The sequence below is a fragment of the Ovis canadensis genome, chromosome 2 (assembly GCF_042477335.2).
Source record: "Ovis canadensis isolate MfBH-ARS-UI-01 breed Bighorn chromosome 2, ARS-UI_OviCan_v2, whole genome shotgun sequence".
Classification (NCBI taxonomy): Eukaryota; Metazoa; Chordata; class Mammalia; order Artiodactyla; family Bovidae; genus Ovis; species Ovis canadensis.
Genome location: NC_091246.1, coordinates 154,926,271 through 154,948,608, shown reverse-complemented (window position 1 = coordinate 154,948,608; position 22,338 = coordinate 154,926,271). Strand labels below are relative to the sequence as shown.

At 40.6% G+C, this 22,338-nt stretch overlaps 1 protein-coding gene across 9 annotated transcripts in view; it reads right to left on the bottom strand.

The window, feature by feature from the left end:
- ITGB6 (integrin subunit beta 6) overlaps window positions 1-22,338 on the bottom strand; it is a 143,667-nt gene that overhangs the window by 52,737 nt on the left and 68,592 nt on the right. For 4 of the 9 annotated variants that reach the window (XR_011253992.1, XM_069574366.1, XM_069574367.1 and 1 more), the window contains 3 exons: window positions 18,193-18,358; window positions 16,101-16,262; window positions 11,996-12,091 (listed from right to left, as the gene is read on the bottom strand). Coding sequence is in view for 7 of the 9 variants with exons in the window: in XM_069574366.1 (XP_069430467.1) it covers window positions 11,996-12,091; window positions 16,101-16,262; window positions 18,193-18,358 (424 nt within the window). In the remaining 2 variants the exon portion in view is untranslated. The remainder of the gene's footprint in view (window positions 1-11,995; window positions 12,092-16,100; window positions 16,263-18,192; window positions 18,359-22,338) is intronic. The other 5 variants (XM_069574369.1, XM_069574370.1, XM_069574368.1 and 2 more) reach the window with 2 other exon arrangements.

Genomic DNA, 22,338 nt, shown 5'->3' with positions numbered 1-22,338 from the left:
AGTGCATTCTCTTGGCAAAACTCTATTAGCCTTTGCTCTGCTTCATTCTGTACTCCACGGCCAAATTTTCCTGTTACTCCAAGTGTTTCTTGACTTCCTACTTTTGCATCCCAGTCCCCTATAATGAAAACGATATCTATGTTGGATGTTAGTTCTAGAAGGTCTTCTAAGTCTTCATAGAACCATTCAGCTTCAGCTTCTTCAGCATTACTCATTGGGGCATAGACTTGGAGTACTGTGATATTGAATGGTTTGCCTTGGAAATGAACAGAGATCTGTTCATTTTTGACAGAGCTGGCTATTCTCCAATACAAAACAGAAAGTTTAAAAAACAAAAAAGTTTCCATCATAAGAAAAAAAAAAAACTAGTAACTATGTATGGTGACAGGTGTTAACTACACTTATTGTGGTGAACCCTGTGGACAGTGTATACAAATACTGAATTATGTCACACATCTGAAACTAATATAATGTTATGTGTCAGTTATATGCCATTTATTTTAAGGAAACAAAAGAATGCAAAATCTTAAGTCCCAGCCAAAATTCTATATTTTAACAGACTCTCTGGGTGACTGGAGATACCAAGAGAGACTTTAAAAAATACTGATGCTTGGGTCTCCTAAGATACTGATTTAATTGGATCACAGTGTGGCCCAGACCTTGGGTTTTGAGAAAGTTTTTAGGTGATTCTAATGAGAGCTAAAGTTTAAGAATGCCTGGTATAGAATGGCCTGTCCATATCATTCTTGTTGTCAGGAGAAGGTTTCCAGGAAGTGCTTTGGCAATTTGGAAAATAAAGGTGCCATGATTTTAAAACTGTACACACATAATCCATATGGGATTCTCAATCTAACATATACCTGTGACATCTATTTTCTGCTCAACAACAAAAGTGGTGTTTTCGAATGCCTCCTACCCATGGAATAACACTATGCTTACTCTCCTTGGCTTTCAAGACTGAGGAGTTAGGCTTTAGCCTACCTTTCCCACTCCATCCCCTTCTACCCCAGCTCACATCAGGTTGTGAGCTTGTATACACAATCCTTCAGGTTGCTGCTTTATTTGTAATCATTTCTTAAAAAGGATATTCCCTGAAGATCCTACAGAAGTAAGGTTCCACACTCTTCCATTATTCCCCAATGCTGTACATAATTCTCCATTTTTCTTTTAGTAATTCTTCCAAAACTTTTAGTATGTAGCCCAGATATTGCATGGAACATACTAAAACATAAAAAATTATTTGTTGTTTATTTGAAATTCCAATTTGATTGGACATCCTGTATTTTTATGTGTGAAAGAGTATGCCAACCCCTGAATTAGTAAATAAAATGCATCCAAACTGTTCAAGCTCAACAAAATTTTCTGTTTTAAAAATTTTCTGTTTACATTTTGAAGATTCAAGTCTGTAAGGGCAACAAAACACTGAACTATGTTGTAACAAATAGTGGCCACTTTGTAGCAAAGTTTGGGCTCTTTCAGATAATCAGCCATAATGTTAAAAATATATAATACTATCAAACTTTTCTTATGCCTGGGAGATATCAATTTAATTTGTCCCTTGCGCCTTAAAGTCCTCTATAATTGTGTAAAAGGCTGTGTCATGAGAGTATCAGTTCAGTTCAGTCAGTTCAGTTACTCAGTCATGTCTGAGTCTGCAAAACACAGGTGCAATTAAAATCTGCATGGTGATGCAAGCCAGGGTGAGCTTCCTTTCAGCATAACTATAGTTTGGGCCAGCCCCACAGACACAGGGGCTTCTCTGGCGGCTCAGCAGTAAAGAATCCACCTGCAATGCAGGAGATGCATAAGACATGGGTTTGATCCCTGGGTCGGGAAAATCCCCTGAAGGAGGGCATGGCAACTCACTCCAGTGTTCTTGCCTGGAAAATTCCATGGACAGAGGAGCCTGGTGGTCTACAGTCCATAGAGTCACAAAGAGCTGGACACATCTGAAGCAACTGAGCACATGAGCACAGACAGGGTGGCCACCTGCAGCTATAGAAAAGGCTACAGGAGATAGATAGGTAACTGAGTTCCTGCATGCTGTGGGCCTTCCTAGAAATGGAAGGGTAGTCACGCAGCCAAGGGTAGGCACTTGGCAGTCTGGAGATGAGCCTATGAAGAAACTGAGTTTGTTCACAGATGTCCTCATTGATAGGGCACTTTCAGGGATAAGAAAACAGGTACTAGAAATAATGTGCTCTTCCTATTAAAGATGTTGCATGAATGTTCAATGAAGTAACCAAGTATCATTTGAATTCAAAGTAGAAGAGGGGGGCAGAGGATGAGATGGTTAGATAGCCTCACAGACTCAATGGACATGAGTTTGAGCAAACTCTGGGAAATGGTGAAGGACAGGAAAGCCTGGCATGCTGTAGTCCATGAGGTCACAAAGAGTCAGACATGACTTAGTAACTGAACAACAGCAATAATCATTTGAATATGTAAAAACATATTCTGTAGGTAAAAGTGTAGTAACTGTGGACCTTCTGGAGCTGCTAGGGGTGGGGAGCAAGTTTGTTTTTATTTGAAAACATACACCCTTTAAACCTGGCAGTCACTGATTCAAAATCTTGTAGAATTACCTTTATTTCATCTAATGTTATTCTTATTAATAAAAGCAGTTGTTTGATACAACTAAGTGCAGTCTAATTTTTATAAGACTGTAAATATACAAATGCATTCTAAAAATTTGAACATAATGTATACAGTCTTATGCCAATTATGTTAAAGCACGTAAATGTATGTAAAGACAAAAGAGAGGACTTATTCTAAAATGTCAAGAATGGTTAGCTGTGTCCGAGTGGTGAGTTTATGGGTGATCTTTAGTTTCTTCATTGTGCTTTTCTCTATGCCCTTCTTTTAAAAAAACAACATATTAATTTTATCATCAAAAAAACAGTAATTTAATGTGTGTCTTTTTCTTTTTTCTGTTTCTTTTCCCCCTACACTCCCACATTGTTAGGCTTTCCCTGGTGGTTTAGATAGTAAAGAATCTGCCTGCAATGCAGGAGACCCAGGTTCTATCCTTGGGTTAGGAAGATCCCCTGGGGAAGGCAATAGCAACCCAATGCAGTATTCTTGCCTGGAGAAGCCCATGGACAGAGGAGCCTGGTGGGCTATAATCCATGGGGTCACAAAGACTCAGACATGACTGCGCAACTAACAGTTCTACTTCCTATGTTGCTGGCAGGAGAGTAGCTGATAAACCACTTGGAAAACAACTTGTATACACCCAGGAGGGTTGAGGATGCCCCTCCCCTGTGACCCAGGGGCTTCGCTTTCAGAGGTTCATCCTCAACAGAGAACATGCCCATAAGGGTGTCTGTGGCTGCAGCAAGTGTAACACTTTTGCTGGACTAGAAATGATCTGAAGCCCTCAGCTGCAAATGAACATATTGCAGTAAATACACACAGTGGAATATATAAAACGGTAGAACAGAATAAACAAGAGCTTCTAGTGTCTCCATGAATAAGCCTCAAAAAGTAACATTGAGCATCACAATGTAAATGTACTTAATGCCGTAGAACTATATACTCAGTCCATAAGAAGGTAAATTTTATGTTGTGTATGTTTTACCATAATTAAAAAAACCAAAGCATAACACTGAATCAAAAGGCAAACTGTAGAAATAATATACAGATGAAATTTAACTTGTGAGCCCAAACTATGTAATTAGTTACGGGTAGACATATGTTTTTAATAGTACTCAAAATAAACATGGAAATGATAAACACTAAGTTTAGGATACTGGAGACTCCTGTGGAAGGAAAGAGGGAGGTGGCATCAGAGTTAGTAATTACACAGCAGGCAACTGGGTCTGGAATGTTTTGTATGTGTGCACTCAGGGGCCCAGTCTTGTCTGATTCTTTGTGACCCCATGGATCCCATGGACAGAGGATTTCCCAGGCAAGAATACTGCAGTGGGTTGCTGTTTCCTCCTTCAGGGGATCTTCCTGACCCAGGGATCGAACCTGCATCTCCTGTGTCTCCTACACTGGCAGGCAGATTCTTTACCACTGTGTAACCTGGGAAGCCCCCTGGAATGTTTTATTTCTGTAAGATATCTGAAGCAAATATAGTGGCAAAATGTCAAGATTGAAGAAGGTTGGCCAGTAGGTATGTGGGTGTTCATTGCGTTACTGTTTCCATATACTTGAAGGGTATCGTCATAACAGACCTACAGCCTGTGTCAGACCATGCGTCTGCTTTTCCCCATCAGGCCAGGACCTTGATGGTGGTCACCTTAGAGACTAGGTGTTTTGGGTGGGGTGGCCAATGGCATAAACTCTCTAGCTGTGGGATCCATTCTTATTGCTCAGAGCTTAAATAACACACAAGGCAGAATCCAAATGTGTCTCTGTTTTCAAGCCCACTCATCTGCAGATTGCTCTATTTGTCTAAGTTAACAGCAGCAGTAAATAAAATCCAAAGTTCCCTGGCCTTGAAGATCTCTGCTGTTTGCAGGAAATGCTCTGCCGTCTCCTTGTGCTCTGTGCTATTACAGTTCAGTGACTTTCAAAGTCGTTTACTGTGGGAAACGGCTGCTCCTCTCCTGGCCTGATAGCTAGGAATGGGTGTGTTCTTTCACTGCAAAAACCCAGGTTCAATTGTGACTTACCTCAGTGGTTGAGGCTGACTCAGATTCTCTGGGTTCAAATCCTGACTCTCACATGCAACTTGCTTTTGAATTATTTTGGGTACTATAGCAGTAAAAAGGGATTTCCTAGGTAGCTCAGCTGGTAAAGAATCCACCTGCAATTCAGGAGACCCTGGTTTGATTCCTGGGTCAAGAAGTTCCCCTGAAGAAGGGATAGGCTACCCACTCTAGTATTCTTGGGTTTCCCTGGTGGCTCAGGCAGTAAAGAACCCGCCTGCAATTTGGGAGACCTGGGTTTGATCCCTGGGTTGGGAAGATACCCTGGAGGAGGGATGGCAACCCACTTCCATGTTCTTGCTTAGAGAATCCTATGGACAGAGGAGCCTGGTGGGCTAGAGTCCACAGGGTTGCAAAGAGTCAGATGTGACTGAGTGACAAGGCACAGTACACAGAACATAGCAGTAAAAAGGAGATTAAATAATAAAGTGAGTTAAAATACTTAACCACTGCTGCTGCTGCTAAGTTGCTTCAGTCGTGTCCAACTCTGTGCGACCCCATAGATGGCAGCCCTCCAGGCTCCCCCATCCCTGGGATTCTCCAGGCAAGAACACTGGAGTGGGTTGCCATTTCCTTCTCCAATGCATGAAAGTGACCCACAGCAGCCACCTAATACGCCCTCAGCAAACCTTCTCATTTATTCTCATGGTCATAGTTACTGATCCTCTCTGGCCCTCAGTTCCAATGGTACCCTTAACATCAAAGGTCGTTTTATGTTTGCCAATCAATTTGCTGTCCCTCCTAACAAAAACGGTGACTAGGAAAGAGTTAAAAACATTGACTGATGTGAAACTCTGCCCCCTCAGAAAAACTCTCCCTTGGGGGTCTCTAAAATGTTGTGCTCTTTGGGTAAATCATTGGCTATGAGTTTGTTAATGCTCTATAGGGCTTTTTGAGGCAGGCATTGTGTCTTTTTCTTTCTAGTCACCAGCCCTGGCCTGGCTCCTGGATGTTTGATGAATGAATGAATGACTATGGTAAATAGCATGTTGGTTCTCTCAATGTTAGACATTCTGGGTATTGTGTACTTTTAATATATTTAGGTCTTGTATTGATGAAATTCCATATTTCTATATGGATGGGCCTAAGAGGGCATCTCATTAAAATCTTGGTTTTCAATCTGTATCTCTTTTTCTGTGTGTGTGTGGTTTTTTTTCTGGATTATAAGTCTTTGAGCTCTTCAGAAGAAAATTATGTAATCTAGGGGGTGACTACTGATGATTTTTCATGTTTCTATCTTATTAATTAATCTGTAAAATACTTCTATCCAATTTACCCTGATCCAAGGACATGAGTTTTTATTTCCAAATATTCCCTCTCTGAGAGGGTGTTAATTAATGAGGAAAGTGTGGGCAACTGGCTCTCCTTTGTCTTTATTCCCAGGTACCTTCAAACAAGGGCTAGTTGTGCTAGTGATGAAGAACCCAGCTGCTAATGCAGGAGACCAGGGTTAGGTTTTTGGGTCGGGAAGATCCCCTGGAGAAGGGCATGGTAACCCACTCCAGTATTCCTGCCTGGAGAATCCCGTGTACAGAGGAGCCTGGAAGGCTATAGACCACAGGGTCATAAAGAGTCAGACACAACTGAAGTGACCGAGCATGCATGCACCATTGAACAAAGAGAAATCAAGACCCTTTTCTATTACCCTTGAATTAAGAGCAAATTATCAACTCATAATTCAGAAAGTCATCTTTTTAATTCCTAGATGATTATATTTTTACTAAAAGCATGAACTTGGAATACCCCACTACAGGATGGGGTTGATTGATAGATAAAGAACAATGTTTTAGACCATTCCCTGAAATTAGCCATGTTACAATTAGCTGTCCTTTATCTGTGTGTAAATCATTGGAATTTGTAGTGATCCCCCCACCTCCAGGTGCAGGGTCATTGACTGCCAAAGCTGGAGGTCATCTGGTCCAGTCTTTTTATTTAGTTAAAACTGAGGCTAGTGATATAGGGATTTTCATTGGAGTAAATTTGTTTCGATCTTTTTCAGCAGAGGATATTATGAAACCAAACAATGATAGAACAGGCTAACAAATGGCAAAGGGTCAATTTTTGTTTTCTCTCCCTCCCTAATTTCTCTGCCTTCTTTCAACTCCCTTACTGTGGTGAAACACTCAAAAGATGAGGGAAAAGAAGAAAGAAAGAGTGAAATTAAAACTGGGTTTTTGGTTCCTGACAAACTGAAGCTTGTGTATGTTTCAAAAGCCATAGTTCTGAAATATCAGGCTCATAGCATACTGCAGCACCTTTCATGCTTGTTTCTAGAATAGTGACTATCAAGTGGTTAATCACTCAGGGGGTTTCCTTTCACAGACTAGTAAAGAAGCTGGGGGATGGGGGTGGGTCTTCCCAGGTGGTACTAGTGGTAAAGATTCCACCCGCCAATGCAAGAGATATAAGAGACTCGAGTTCAATTCCTGGGTCGGGAAGATCCCCTGGAGAAGAAAATGGCAACCCACTCCACTATTCTTGCCTGGAGAATCTCATGGACAGAGGAGCCTGGTGGGCTGCAGTCCGTGGAATCATAGAGTCAGACACAACTGATGTGACTTAGCACACACACAAGAAGGCTCTGGAGCTTATTCTACAAGGTGGTCCCAAGACTGACAGAGTGTTCCTTCCCCTCTCTGGTACCATCTGGATCCAAAGTGGAAGGATGGAGAAAGAATAGCCAGAGCCGCAGATGACCACAGTGATGGGTCAGGCACTCCCACCTGCTCTTGTACAGGGGTTCCCTTGACCTTGACAGACATTTGTCACACAAAACTCCACATCCCTATTTAGAAATTTTGACCCTATTTGAGATAATATGAAGTGCTTGCATTGCAGTTTTTTTAAAAAAGAAATTCATTCGACAAATATTTACTGAGAATCTACTTTGTATTGAGAATTGGCCTAAACAGAAAGATGGGTAAGATCCATTCTGCTCTTTACAGAGCTGATTATAGAAGGCTTTTTTACCTGCAGAGGGAAGGGCCTTTTTGTGGTAAAACAACCTGTTTGGGTCCCTGTTCTCATGCTTTAGACACATCATGTATGCTTAGCCATTCAGTCGTGTCCAACTCTTTGCCACCCCATGGACAGAGATGGGAATACCAGACCACCTAACCTGCCTCTTGAGAAATCTGTATGCAGATCAGGAAGCAACAGTTAGAACTGGACATGAAACAACAGACTGGTTCCAAATAGGAAAAGGAGTACATCAAGGCTGGATATTGTCGCCCTGCTTATTTAACTTCTATGCAGAGTACATCATGAGAAATGCTGAGCTGGAAGAAGCACAAGCTGGAATCAAGATTGCCGGGAGAAATATCAATCACCTCAGATATGCAGATGACACCACCCTTATGGCAGAAAGTGAAGAGGAACTAAAAAGCCTCTTCATGAAAGTGAAAGAGGAGAGCGAAAAAGTTGGCTTAAAGCTCAACATTCAGAAAACGAAGATCATGGCATCCGGTCCCATCACTTCATGGGAAATAGATGGGGAAACACTGGAAACAGTGTCAGACTTTATTTTTTGGGGCTCCAAAATTACTGCAGATGGTGACTGCAGCCATGAAATTAAAAGACACTTACTCCTTGGAAGAAAAGTTATGACCAACCTAGATAGTATATTCAAAAGCAGAGACATTACTTTGCTGACTAAGGTCCATCTAGTCAAGACTATGGTTTTTCCTGTGGTCATGTATGGATGTGAGAGTTGGACTATGAAGAAGGCTGACTGTCAAAGAATTGATGCTTTTGAACTGTGGTGTTGGAGAAGACTCTTAAGAGTCCCTTAGACTGCAAGGAGATCCGACCAGCCCATTCTGAAGGAGATCAACCCTGGGATTTCTTTGGAAGGAATGATGCTAAAGCTGAAGCTCCAGTACTTTGGCCACCTCATGCAAAGAGTTGACTCATTGGGAAAGAGTCTGATGCTGGGAGGGACTGGGGGCAGGAGGAGAAGGGGACGACTGAGGATAAGATGGCTGGATGGCATCATGGACTTGATGGACGTGAGTCTGAGCGAACTCCGGGAGTTGGTGATGGACAGGGAGGCCTGGCGTGCTGTGATTCATGGGGTCGCAAAGAGTCAGACACGACTGAGCGACTGAACTGAACTGAACTGAACTGAACATGGACTGTAGCCTGCCAGGCTCCTCTGTTCATGGGATTCTCCACACAAGAATACTGGAGTGGGTTGCCATTTCCTTCTCCAGGGAATCTTCCAGGGTTTGAACCCACATCTCCTGCATTGCAGGTGGATTGCTTACTGCTGAGCCATTGGGAAGGCCCTTTAAACACATCACTCTGTCCTAATAACCACAAGGACGTCAATAACTGGCCTCAGATATTAGCGGGTGAACTGAAAGTGTCTTTTACCAATACATCTTATTTACTTTCTAACTGCTTTTTCAACATTACATCATAAATACCAGGTCATATAGTTATATATAATGAAAATTAGCACTATAAAACTCATCTTCTCCAGTCAGAGGTAGATGTTTTGAAAGATAATGGGACATTTTAAAGTCTTGCAAATAATTCTACGTGATTAATAACAGGATTTGATGATGTAGTCAAAAATGCTAATTTAATTGCTTTTCTCTCAATATCTCATTAGGAAGGAAAGACTAGTCAAATTAGGTAGTTGGAGTTTAGTAGCCTGATGCTAAATTGATGTAAATTAACAGTAAATATTTGAAAACAACAGAGGCGGTAAAAAAAATTTTTTTTAAAGCTTGAGTGATTGAATCCCGATTCAAAATGGTATTTAGCAGTAGAATGTAATATACTACCTACTGCTCAGTCTATTATCTATCATTATCTTTTGAACCCTGTAATTGGACAAACAGAAAACTATTCATAATAATAAGTTTGTTCAAAATCATCTGTTTGCTGGAGTCTGGGTGCACACTGCAGTCATACTGATCTGAAGACAGAACTGCTTACTACACTTTCCCACAGTTTGCTCATCACTATTCCCACAAAGCACAGTGATACTACACACCTGGGCAGTCCAAAGCATCTTACACAAATCATCGAAAAAATAGCCATTTTTGCCCCTGCATTCCATGAATAGGCGACACAAATCTTTATTTTCTGCAAGACGGGTGCCATTGAACCTGACCCAGCCCCTTCCTGGGGTGTATGTGCACACAACTATGCTGAACACAACAAGGGCAAACAGATTGCCTCCTGGAATTTTCATTAGACCCAACCACTTAGCTCTTTTATTTATCCTATCTCTGGTTTTATTTTTCCATGATTCTTTGGTAGTTACGTTGCCACTATCACAGCTATCCAAACATTAGGTCACGCAGGGCTCCTGCACACACAGGGCTCCTTCTAAGAGATTTAAATGGAAAGGCAACCCAAGTCATTATTGGTCTATTCTGTATTCATTATCAATAAAACAAGAGATCAGCATTTTCATGCTGTGTGAAGCCTTCAGGGAAGTGCAGGGTTGCTGTCATTATCTTTAGATCAGGCTGCAGCCTACTACCTGAAGAGGAAATGATGAGTCCATCAAAATAAAAATAAAATAATGAAAGGGTTAGAGTCACAAAATGGGCTGCTGACTGTCCCCTGCATGGCTCCCTGAAAATGTCCCTCTGAATTTAGTGGAGCCTAGATGGTAAAAAACACAGATCACAATGGAACATAAATTCACCTCGTAATGAGATTAGTAGGCAGGCGAATAAACGTCCTGCTGTTACATTAGAGGCAGGCTCTAATCGGGTGTTTTCCTTGGAAATGATCATTTCCTTTGCAACTGGGGAATGGTGGATGCAACCTGTTTAAATCCGACAGATTCTGTTTTGCCACCGTTATTTTTCATCTTGCTGGGTCTTTTTAATGGCAGTCTTGAGGAGGCATTTAAATGAGTTGTGAGTCTTAAAGACTCACAAAAGTGAGTTATGGGGGTCTGTCCTCATGATTATCAGTTGTGTTTCCCAGATCCCCCTTTTAAGAACATGGTGCAATTCCCCCTCCTCTTTCTAAACAGAAGCTCAACTTTAGAAAAGGTGTGGTGACCCCCAGAGTCCTCTCACTCTAGCTTTAGGAATCAAAGGTAGAATAGACTCACTATTGTATTTGGAGTTAAAAAAAAAAAACTTTTACTGCAACTTTACTACTTAAAACCACTGAAAACAAGTATCGCATACTAAAAAGCCTTAAGAAAATGCCCAGATCAGGTGAACCCATATAGTCTTTGAGTAGAACAAAGCCCTCGGGTATGTAGCTTGATTGCAAGGGACTTCCTTGGTTTTCAGCAGAAGGCAGTCTCACCTGGTGTACAAAGCCCTCTTCTCATTAAAAATGCAAGATGGGATCTCCTCGTGGAGCCTTTCTACAGAACCTGCTGGAAGTTGGCTGCATCGTCCTTAGCAGTGAGTGGCATTTAATCAAAGCCTCTGTGAAATAATCTCAGCATTTCCTGAGCTCTGTGAAGTTATCAAGCAAGTTAAGAGGTCCTTTCAAAGGAATGGGAGATCAGACTTTGAATTTAGGAGTATTTGAAGCTTCTGCATAGAAGGTACAAGCAATGTAACAGACACCTATTTTCTCTACTTTTTCTAGGACTCAGACTAAAGATGTTCCTGCTTCTCAGTGAAACTGTGCATTAGGAATAAATCATTTGCTAGTACCCCAATTCATGGCATTTGGGCATATTATTTTCCTAAGGCTAGAAAGAGATCACAAAAAACACTTGCATTTTGTAGTTTGTGTTTTACTGTGGATGCAGTGGTTTATGAACATTTTTCTCACCTAGTGAAACAATTCCTTTTCTGCCATTGGTGTTTCCATTTGAACTGCAAATCCAGATACTTTAAAGGAGAAATTATTTGGGGGCCCAGTTTAACAAGCTTTTTCTTTCAACTTTGCATGTCTCAATAGTTTAACTTATATCTCTCCATTTGCGTATTTTCTATACATTGAATTTGCAAAGGTCAGAGTTTAAGTAAATTCTCCTCCCATTCTCATAATTTTCTCTGCCTTCTGTTAACTCTTTCCTCATCAGATGAAAAGTTCAAGGAAAGATAGGTTGATTTTCCATTAGATAGGTAATCCTATTTAACTATGCTAATTCGTACTGTCTTCCAACTTTTCATTTCTATAACTCTCCCTTCCCCTTCCCTTTGTATCTGTCCCCCACTCCTTGCTGTACCTCTGTGTTTATAATTTAAATTGCAAACAGTATCTGAATCCACTTTGCCAGTGTCCAGTATATCTGGTATGTGTTAATAATTATCTAATGGTCTCCCATGTATTAAACTCAGAGTTAAAGTTTCATGTCAAATAATCTCCCTGAAGGAATTTCCCCAATGATGTTTGCTTACCTCATACAAGTGAACCTGTTCTTGGGTTACAGCAAAGATCAGTAACACGTTATTTTGCACCAGTTTATCAATGAGTTGTCCAATTGTTGGATATTCCTAAAATTTAACACATAGATTTTAAGTATCTTAACAAAAGTATACGAAATAAAGGGATATTTCTTTCAGAAATATCTTACTGAGTTTGGCATTTGAATATTTCTTTCAGAAATTTCTTACTGAGTTTGGCATTTCAGTTCTCACGGGCGTTATTGTGTTCATCACGCCAAGTAAACAAACACACAATTAGCATTACTCTCTTAATTGGCTTAGTGGCTGTTTCTCAGATCTTGTAAGTCCCTTTAATTCCTCAGAGTCAGTGCCTGTCAGTGTGGAGCATTATGCTCTGTCACTTCCAAGGAGATCACTAACTTTATTTAAAGACTTATAGTGTGTCATCTTTTCAAGGGTAGAGATGCATGTCTTCTTCTAAGTGCCACTTGCCGGCAGGTTGACATTGTTGGGGAGGTTAGAACCGAGGGAGGAGCTGTTAGACTATGACGAATGTGACCACGGGGACTCTTGCAGCTCTGGCTGGAACTGGATGGGCCGGAATGAGGGTTGAGCAAGGGCGAGCCTGCTGAGGAAAGACACACTGCAGCTCCTAAATCCCTCTGACTTGAGATGTTCTGTGCACTTCTCTGGTTTGCTCTTCCTGCCTTTTTAATGTCATGAACTGGTTTTATGGGATGCTGCTATTATTTTTACAGGACAGTTGAAAGGACATTGCATTCAGTTTACTTCTGTTTCATTGAGGCATTCATTCATGAGTGATATGAGCATTTACAAAAATAAAGTCACTCATTATCATATTGGCAGATGACCTTTACTTTCCAAGACTAGAAAATATGAAGCCCGTTTGCCTGGCCTGACTCCAAATATGGATAATATACAAAAGGGAAACTCACATTAGAGAGTGGTCTGCAAGCAAGTCAACTAAGAATACCATGTCGGTTATGACTGCAGACAGCTCATGTACAGGAACACTGACAAATAGGCCTTCTTGTACGTGAATGTGCTCACTGCATATATTCTCAGCACTTCAGGAATATTTTTCTAATGTGTTCTTCATTCAAGTTGAGAGAAAAGTATAATTTTGCCTAAGATATTCAGGTCAATTACCTAACTGCAGATCTGGCTATGTAATTCACACTTTCTATCCCATTTGGATTTTTTTTAAATTACAGGATATCAGTAGAATCCAGATAGTATAAAGCTTGTGAGTCTGACATTCTCAGCCTCCTCTGAGTTTCAATTGCCCAAACATTAAGTATCCTTCACCCTTAAGCCTGAATTCCTCTGGTGCTGGCTTCTCCTTATCTCCATACGTTCTTCAACCATCCAACTGCTGTGCCTGTGTAGCCAGGACGGCACCATGTAGCCCTCAATAGGCAGGTGAATATGATTTTCTATTTGGTCCAGATATGCTGGTTTAACTCCCACAGATACATTGTAAGTTCCTCAAGACCCGGGATCATGTCCTGTTATTTTGAGGCCCCAGGAGGCTGGCCCGGCGTTGAGTGCATAGGAGGTGCTCAAAGGCCCTGGGGACTATGTTACAGGCAAGGAACTAGCCCACGGCTCTGTGCACTGTAGCAGCTTACTCAGCAAAAATGACTTGAACAGGTATTAGAGGAGAAGGTCATATCAGGTAACAGGCACTATTTGCTTCTGTGATCCTGTGTTTTCTGAGATGTCTATTATGGGGCATTTGAAGATTTGCAAGAAAAAAAATAACAAGAAAAGTATCCATTTCTCAGTTTCTTCCCCTCATTGGCCAAAATACAAAAATGTGGCTATCCTCGCTTATAATATGGAAGGACAACCTACATGATTAAAACATATATAAATTTGATGAACGTTACTTACTGATCAAAATTTGGGCTTCCCTAGTGACTCAGATGGTAAAGAAACTGCCTCAAATGTGGGAGACCCGGGTTCAGTCCCTGGGTTGGGAAGATCCCCTGGAGGGAGGGCATAGCAACCCACTCCAGGATTCTTGCTTGGAGAATCCCCATGGACAGAGGAGCTTGGTGGGCTACAGTCCATGCTGTCGCAAAGAGTCAGACATGACTGAGAGACTAAGCGCATTGATCAAACGTTAGGTAGAAACATCCATGTTGAAATTTAGAGATTTAGGTCAAGAAACGGTAGCAGGTAATTTATGAACCATTCAGTTCAGTTCAGTTCAGTTCAGTCGCTCAGTCATGTCCAACTCTTTGCGACCCCATGAACAGCAGCACGCCAGGCCTCCCTGTTCATCACCAACTCCCGGAATTTACACAAACTCATGTCCATTGAGTCGGTGATATCATCCAACCATCTCATCCTCTGTTGTCCCCTTCTCCTTCTGCCCTCAATCTTTCCCAGCATCAGGAGCTTTTCAAATGAGTCAGCTCTTCATATCATGTGGCCAAAGTATTGGAGTTTCAGATTCAACATCAGTCCTTCCAATGAACACTAAAGGACTGATCTCCTTTAGGATGGACTGGTTGGATCTCCTTGCAGTCCAAGGGATTCTCAAGAGTCTTCTTCAACAGCACAGTTCCAAAGCATCAATTCTTCGGCTCTCAGCTCTCTTTATAGTCCAACTCTCACATCCATACATGACCACTGGAAAAACCATAGCCTTGACTAGACAGACCTTTGTTGACAAAGTAATGTCTGTACTTTTTAATATACTATCTCGGTTGGTCATAACTTTCCTTCCAAGGAATAAGCGTCTTTTAATTTTATGGCTGCAGTCACCATCCACAGTGATTTTGGAGCCCCCCAAAATAAAGTCAGCCACTATTTCCACTGTTTCCCCATTTATTTGCCATGAAGTGATGGGACTGGATGCCATGATCTTATTTTTCTGAATGCTGAGCTTTAAGCCAAATGAACCATCAGATTTTTAAAAACTAATTGCCAATACTATAGTAAGCATTTCTATACATTATCTCACTAAAAGTTTTTTAGAAAATGGTTTTTCCAATCTGATATTAAAATTCTGCATTCTCTTTCCTTTTTCTTTCTATGTCCTACATACACCTCTGTAGCATTGTCATTTAAAGAAGTCACTTAAATTCTCTGTACAATTTAATACCAAGTATTACATGAGGATAGTATAACCTTTTCCAGGTTACTACTCCATAATTCAATTGTATTTTAGCATGTTCTAAGCACCGTGCTATCAGGAAACAGGGATAGTAAACCAATTCTGGCACTGAGGATGCGTGCTAAAGGCAAACAGATACCAGCAAACACACTTCCATCTAGCGATGGCCAAGAAGCCCTCTGTGTACAAGACCTTGGGAGAGATGATTGCTTTGGGGCCCAGCAGAAGTCAAACAAGAGAAGTCATGATGGAGCTGGGTTTTAACAGATCACTAAGAGTTTCTCAGCAGCCTTGGAGGAAAGGGCATTTCAGACAGGGAATAACATGCAGCAGCATGACAGGCTCATGGTCTGTTCAAGGGAAGCAATTAGACACTCAAGGTTCTAGTGAGGATCAAATCAGATCATATACACCAAAAGAGCTCTGAAATTTTTACCTTGTATTGCAAAAGTCAAGTTTTTTTTTTTTTCTTTGAATGTCACCAGAATTTTTTAAGTGATAAAAATAAGCCAAATTTAATAAGCACCGGTCAAGCAGCACCTGATTAGTGATTTCCCAAGGAGCCCCAGGGTCCATGAAAACATGGAATTACTGAGGGAACATGACTCTGGGACCATCACTCCTAGGGTTAGCCTGAGCCTTCCTTTCTAGGGCTGTGGTTCAAACAGAATGAACTGACGGTATTGCATTTTGCTGCCCTCTGGCTCTTTGAAAAATCGGGGAGGTTCTGGGATCATTCGTGTTATAGCAAATCTGGACTTATCACATATCCCCACTGCCCCCCTGCGCTCCTATGGGAACCTCTCAGGACGAGGAGAATTGAGAAAGGCCAATCTGTTAACCTCAAATCAGAAAAGGCACACTACTTCTACTAAGTGTGGGTCACTCTACTGTGTGTTACAGCAATTGTTGCTTCATTCGCCTACTTGCAGCCCTGAAAACAGTGTATGTAGAGTACAGGTTACACACCAAGATTGTTGACATGGAGTATTCATTCTTGCTGTCCAAGTGACAGAGCCCATCGTTAGGAATGACAATGCCTGCCAGTTTGCTGTCCATTCCAAAATGAGAGTCGGCATCACTCACAAAGACCAGGAGATGGAGGGAATCATTCCGCCAGCCAATTTTTTCCTACAATGATAAAAAGCATTTGGCTTGTATGGAAAAGAGGCAGGTATTTATTGAGAGTGAATCACTTATGCTTGGACACATTCAGATTATCAAAAAATATATTGCTAGTCAGTCTATTTTAGACTTTTTTATCTATTGTGAGTTGGTAGTATTAATGTATTAAAAATGAAATTATGCGACATTTGTTTTATCCTGGATTACATTTTCAGATGATTTAGGCTTCAGAAAAAAATAGTTTCACTACAATCAGTATCCAGTTGATCTTGATTTTTACATAGTTAATTATTTTTACTGTCCAGCTTTTAATTTACCAGAAAAATGAGAGAAGGGAGTGAGGGAGGCTGTAGATTATCCCAAATCCAAGCTGAAGCAAAACTAGTTAAGAGTGCAATACAGAATGGACTTGAAGTAAGCCTATTTTACTAAGATTTCACCCAACCTGTAGACATATTTCTATGAAAAAGAAATATTTCTCTTTTCGAGTAAAAAAGACATATTTCTCTTTTTACTGTTACCATCCAAAAATTATCAGCATAATACAAGGATGAGAATTGCTTATCAAAGTACGACTGCAGAGCACTGTAACTGCTAATTAAGTTGGTCTGTTTTCTGTTTCTTCATACAGCTCTCCCTTTAATTAAGATTTGTCCAAGAACTAGTCAGCTTCTCTGGTGTCTCGGCAGTAAAGAATCAGCCAGCAATGCAGGAGGCGCAGGTTCAATCCCTGGGTCAGGAAAATCCCCTGGAGGAGAAAGCGGCAACCCACTCCAGTATTCTTGCCTGGAGAATCTCATGGACAGAGGATCCTGGTGGGCTATAGTCCACCGGGGTCACAAGAGTCAGACATGACTTAGTGACTAAACTACACCCACCACCATTGCATCAGAAACTAGTAGGACAAAGTTCATTGTAGTTATCCCCCTGTACCTTATCTTTTTCCTTCCTTCCCTAATTCCTTGGCCTCCTATGTTCCAGGACCCTCAGTCCTATCTGTTTCCTGATATTTTCCATGAAAGTCATCTGAAAACAGAAGAGTTGTTCCCATGGATATGTGTCTGATTGTCAAGGAGGAGAGGTATTCAAGCATTATTGTAGAGACACTGTGGCTTTTGATGTTTATTTTGTTGGTTCAAAACAATAGCTAGCTCATCATATGTAGAAGTTTATTCTGAATCAGAGCTGCTGCTGCTAAGTCGCTTCAGTCACATCCGACTCTGTGCGACCCCATAGCTGGCAGGCTCCGCCGTCCCTGGGATTCTGCAGGCAAGAACACTGAAGTGGGTTGCTATTTCCTTCTCCAATGCATGAAAGTGAAAAGTGAAAGTGAAGTCACACAGTCATGTCCGACTCTTAGCGACCCCATGGACTGCAGCCCACCAGGCTCCTCCGTCCATGGGATTTTCCAGGCAAGAGTACTGAAGTTGGGTGCCATTGCCTTCTCCGTGAATCAGAGCATTTTTACTTTTTTCATTAATTGCTACATTTGATTTTTTTTTTCACCTTGGTTAGTTCAAAAACTAACGAATACAACCTACATCTTTGTTATTTTTCTGGCTGCACCACACAGTATGCGGGATCTTAGTTCCACAATCAGGGATCGAACACACACCCGCTGCAGTGGGAACACAGCCTCAGCTACTAGAATGCCTGGGAAATTCCTGATCTCGATCTTTGAGAATTATTTATATATGACTTCTTTTAGCCAATTTTCCCCAACAGTATTATAATTTTATTAGATGATTTGAACATGAGGCATAAAAATTATCCTCATTTCAACAAGACGGAATAAATGGTGTGTTTTAAGAAAAGTATCTGTTGTAGAAATATGATGGCTAAAGGAAAGATAAAGTTAGCTAAGCTTTTCAAAGATTTGTTCACAAGAGATGAAATTTGGGTTAACAGAATGAAACACTGCTCAACCTCAGCATACCTTACACACAGCAGCTTGCATAATTGCATCAAATCCACCTTCTGGAGTGTCAATATTAGCAGAAATTTTCTGATTCTTCACAATTTCGTTGAATCTTTCAGCATCATTTGTCAACGGCAAAATGTGCTTGAATCCAAATGTAGGCAAACAAAAGTATGGAATACTACTGCAAAAGGAAGATGTGAAATATTCTTGATGAAATATGATAGAACACACAATGAATGGGTTTAATAGCCTAACAGCATTTCCTTCCATGAAGATGCATTTCCTAAAGTGCCTGGCTCTATAACTTGGCTCTGCGTCTCACTGTTAAGGTTGTTTTATCATCTCCTACCCACCCCTTCCAAATGGGTCACATTAGCTAACACAAAGAGCTTGCTGTGTGTCTTGCATTGGTTCACAGAAAACAGATAATCAGGTGATCAGATGCTCCTTGGATGTAGTTACTACCTTCTATTGTCTCTCCACCAAAGCCCGCCATTAAGTTTACCTGATGACAACAATTCTTTTGTATTCTGATAGCTTAAATTGTCATCAAGGATGTCATCCTGTAGCAAGACTAAGAGAGAAATCTGCCTTCTTCCGCTCAGTCCTGCCTGCCCAGGGCCTGAAAATCAGAGACTAAGTCTCTTGATTCTGGAGCCCAACTTTATTGTGATAGAACAGACCATGTGGGCCAGTCTGGGGGTAAAGCCACTACTAAAGACAGTTTACATTTGGGGAAAATGCCATGTTTGGATGAGATGTGCCCTAAAGACATCACAGTAGAACAGAAATTGCTGATCCTAAATTCAGTAACATTTTATTCTGAAAGCCAGCTAGTAGTTGTACATGAGATTTTGAGCAAATACTCAACCCTTCTGAGCTTTGGGTTTTCCTTTGTGAAGTGGAGCTAATAATATAGAGCAGCTTCTCAAAGTGTGGTCCTTGGACTAGCAGCATGAGCATCACATGGAAACTTGCTATAAATGCAGAATCTGGGGTGTGACTACAGACCTGCTAAGTCAGAACTAGTAGGAGTGGGTTGAGAGACCTGGGTTGAACCAAGTCTTCCTGATGCATTCCAAAGTTTGAGAAACACTGGTGGAGAAGCTCAGAGACAAAAAGAAGTAGCCACCAATGAGGTTGCGGTGTGCTGCCTGGGAAGAGCTGGTTGACTTACATGAGCATCTTGGCAAGTTCAAGAGCCTGCCTTGTCAGCATACAAAGCTGATGCAGCTTTCAGGATTCGGCTCTTCTTCACCAAATTTATCTGTCTGAGGTATAGAGTCAATTCTCATTATTCACAGATTCCATATCTTTGAAAATTCATATTGCTAAAATGTATTTGCGACCCCCAAATCAATCCTTTGGGAACTTCTTCAATCATTCATGTACATGAATGAGTATACGAAAAAATTGAGTCACGTGACATGCATGTTTCCAGGGGAGGTCAAATACGACTCTGACTTCTTGCTTTATCACCCATACTGTAAAGAAATATTCTTTTCAGGGTCTATTTGGTGACATGTGTATTTGCTTTTTTGTGCTTTTGGATGATTTTGTTGTTTAGAGTTGCCCCCCAGTGTAGTGCTGAAAGGCTGTCTGGTATTCCTAAGTGCAGGAAGACTGTGATGTGTCTTATGGGGAAAATACATGTGTGAGCCTTGTTCTGACATGAGTTACAGTGCTCTTGGTTGTGATTTCAATGCTAAAAAATCAGCAATATTTATTAAATAAGACATCTTTAAACAGGAACATGCAGAAAACAAAAGTTATTGCTCAGTGGTGAAAAAGTGACCAGAGATTCGCAGGAACCTAACCCTGTGTTTCCCCTAGGAGCAATACTCAGCATTCTCCAATGCAGGGTGTGAGGAGACTTTACAGAACAAGACTTCTGTAAATGTTGACAATCAACTAGGTAGACAAGTCAAAATGATTACAGACTTACTTACACTGAGAAATGGAGCTCTGCCAGAACCAGAATGCTGGTGTCTGCACGGATAATCATCTACTTCCTGTCAGTAGACTTTCACAAAAAGCAAGCCATGAGCTGATGTATTCTCAGGCTTCAGTACAAGGGGAGTTTGAGTTCCGTAGCATCGAATGGTACAGTCTGAGATGTCCCATTTCCTTAATGAGGTATTTTTAAAATTTTCTAATGATTGTAAGAACTCTATCTCTCAAAAATATGAAATTTTTTCTTGGTAGTTGTAAAATTCAGTTTACAATGTTCTTGGATATATATACCTTAAAACCTTTTATGTAGTCAAGTTTTTCCCACCTTCAAATAGGAAATGTATTTTAAAATGTGAAATGAAGAATTTTTAAAAAGTTAAGCTACAAAATGATAATAATTTAGCATTTTTATTAATTGCCTCTGTAATATTTAAAGTAGCTATGCTGCTGCTGCTAAGTCACTTCAGTCGTGTCTGACTCTGTTCAATCCCAGAGATGGCAGCCCACCAGGCCCCTCCATCCCTGGGATTCTCCAGGCAAGAACACTGGAGTGGGTTGCCATTTCCTTCTCCAATGCATGAAAGTGGACAGTGAAAGTGAAGCCACTCAGTCATGTCTGACTCTTCGCGACCCTGTAGCCTACCAGGCACCTCTGTCCATGGGATTTTCCAGGCAAGAGTACTGGAGTGGGGTGCCATTGCCTTCTCCAAAAGTAGCTATAGAGTAGAAGAAAATGTGTAGATTTAGAATAAAAAGACTGAATAGTTATCTATCCTTGGACCTCAGTGTCCTCATCTATAAAATGAGGGTGCTAATAATAGCTACTTCTAAAGTTGCTGTGAAAATTACATTAAAAATATTTTATAAAAAGTATATAACTGTGTTTTGAGGTTTACATTGTCCCTGGAGTCCAACTAGTCTTGAAAGTGAAAGTGTTAGTTGCTCAGTTCTGTCCTACCCTTTGTGACCCTATGAACTGTAGCCCTCCAGGTTCCTCTGTCTATGGAATTCTCCAGGTAAGAATACAACAGTGGGTAGCCATTCCCTTCTCCAGGGGATCTTCCCAACCCAGGGATCGAATCCTGGTCCCCTGCATTACAGACAGATTCTTTACTGTCTGAGCCACCAGGGAAGCTAGTTTTGAAAACTGTTTAATATTTTATAGGGGGCCGTTGGTTCATACTGTATCAAAATGGCATTAAAGCCTCTTCTGCAGTCAGAGAACTAGAATTCCGATTGTCTGGTCGGAAATTTGTATCTTTGTTCTTTAGAATTATTTGCTATGTAGTTCTTACTAGAACTCTAATCTTCTGAAAAGGAGAATACATTTTTTATTAATTCAAGAAACATATTCATGTGCTGGGAGATGAATGTAACTTAAGCAAAGTATAATGTCAGAGCTGGGTCACATCAGGAAATTTTGAGTGGAGACTGCCCATTTTGGCCAGAGTTCCTCCTATAAAGAATGTTTATATTTAGTTGTTATTTTCTTAGATAGCAATTGAAGGAATTACTTGTTGCTGACTATAAAGATATATAACAAAAGGTTAACACCATCATTTTTAGTGGACTTAAAAATGATTTCCATTTTTTTCTTTATGTCTGCATTTTCACATGGTCTTACTACCTTTGAAATTTAAAATTATATACTCATTTTTTTGTGTGTACATATAGGAAATCTAAACATTCATGTCGAGTTTTCTTCTTTTCAAAACTGCAATGAATTCCTCATGGTTCAAGTCTTCAAAACAAAACACCAAATTAAATGTGAAATGATGTTTAAAAAAAAATCCCTCAAAATATTTGATGGAGAAAATTTTCTTTGTCCTGTTAAATATTTTTAAGTGTATATTATAATTCATTACAAATATAGAAAATATGATTTTTATTGCTGTGTCTTAGACAATAGCATAAGGGGAACTTCTTTCAAAAATGTAAACCATTCAGGCTTCCTACATGGTGAAATTTTTAGTGACCTTCAATGGCAACCCACTCCAGTACTCTTGCCTGGAGAATCTCATGGAAGGAGGAGCCTGGTAGGCTACAGTCCATGCGGTTGCAAAGAGTCGGACACAACTGAGCGACTTTACTTACTTATTTTACTTCCATCTGATGAAGGTAGAGAAAGCAAGCTACTGCAAAAAGCACTAGAGATTAGATTAAAAGTTTTAAAAGTGTGGTGTGCAGACCCACAGAGGTCCCTGAGAC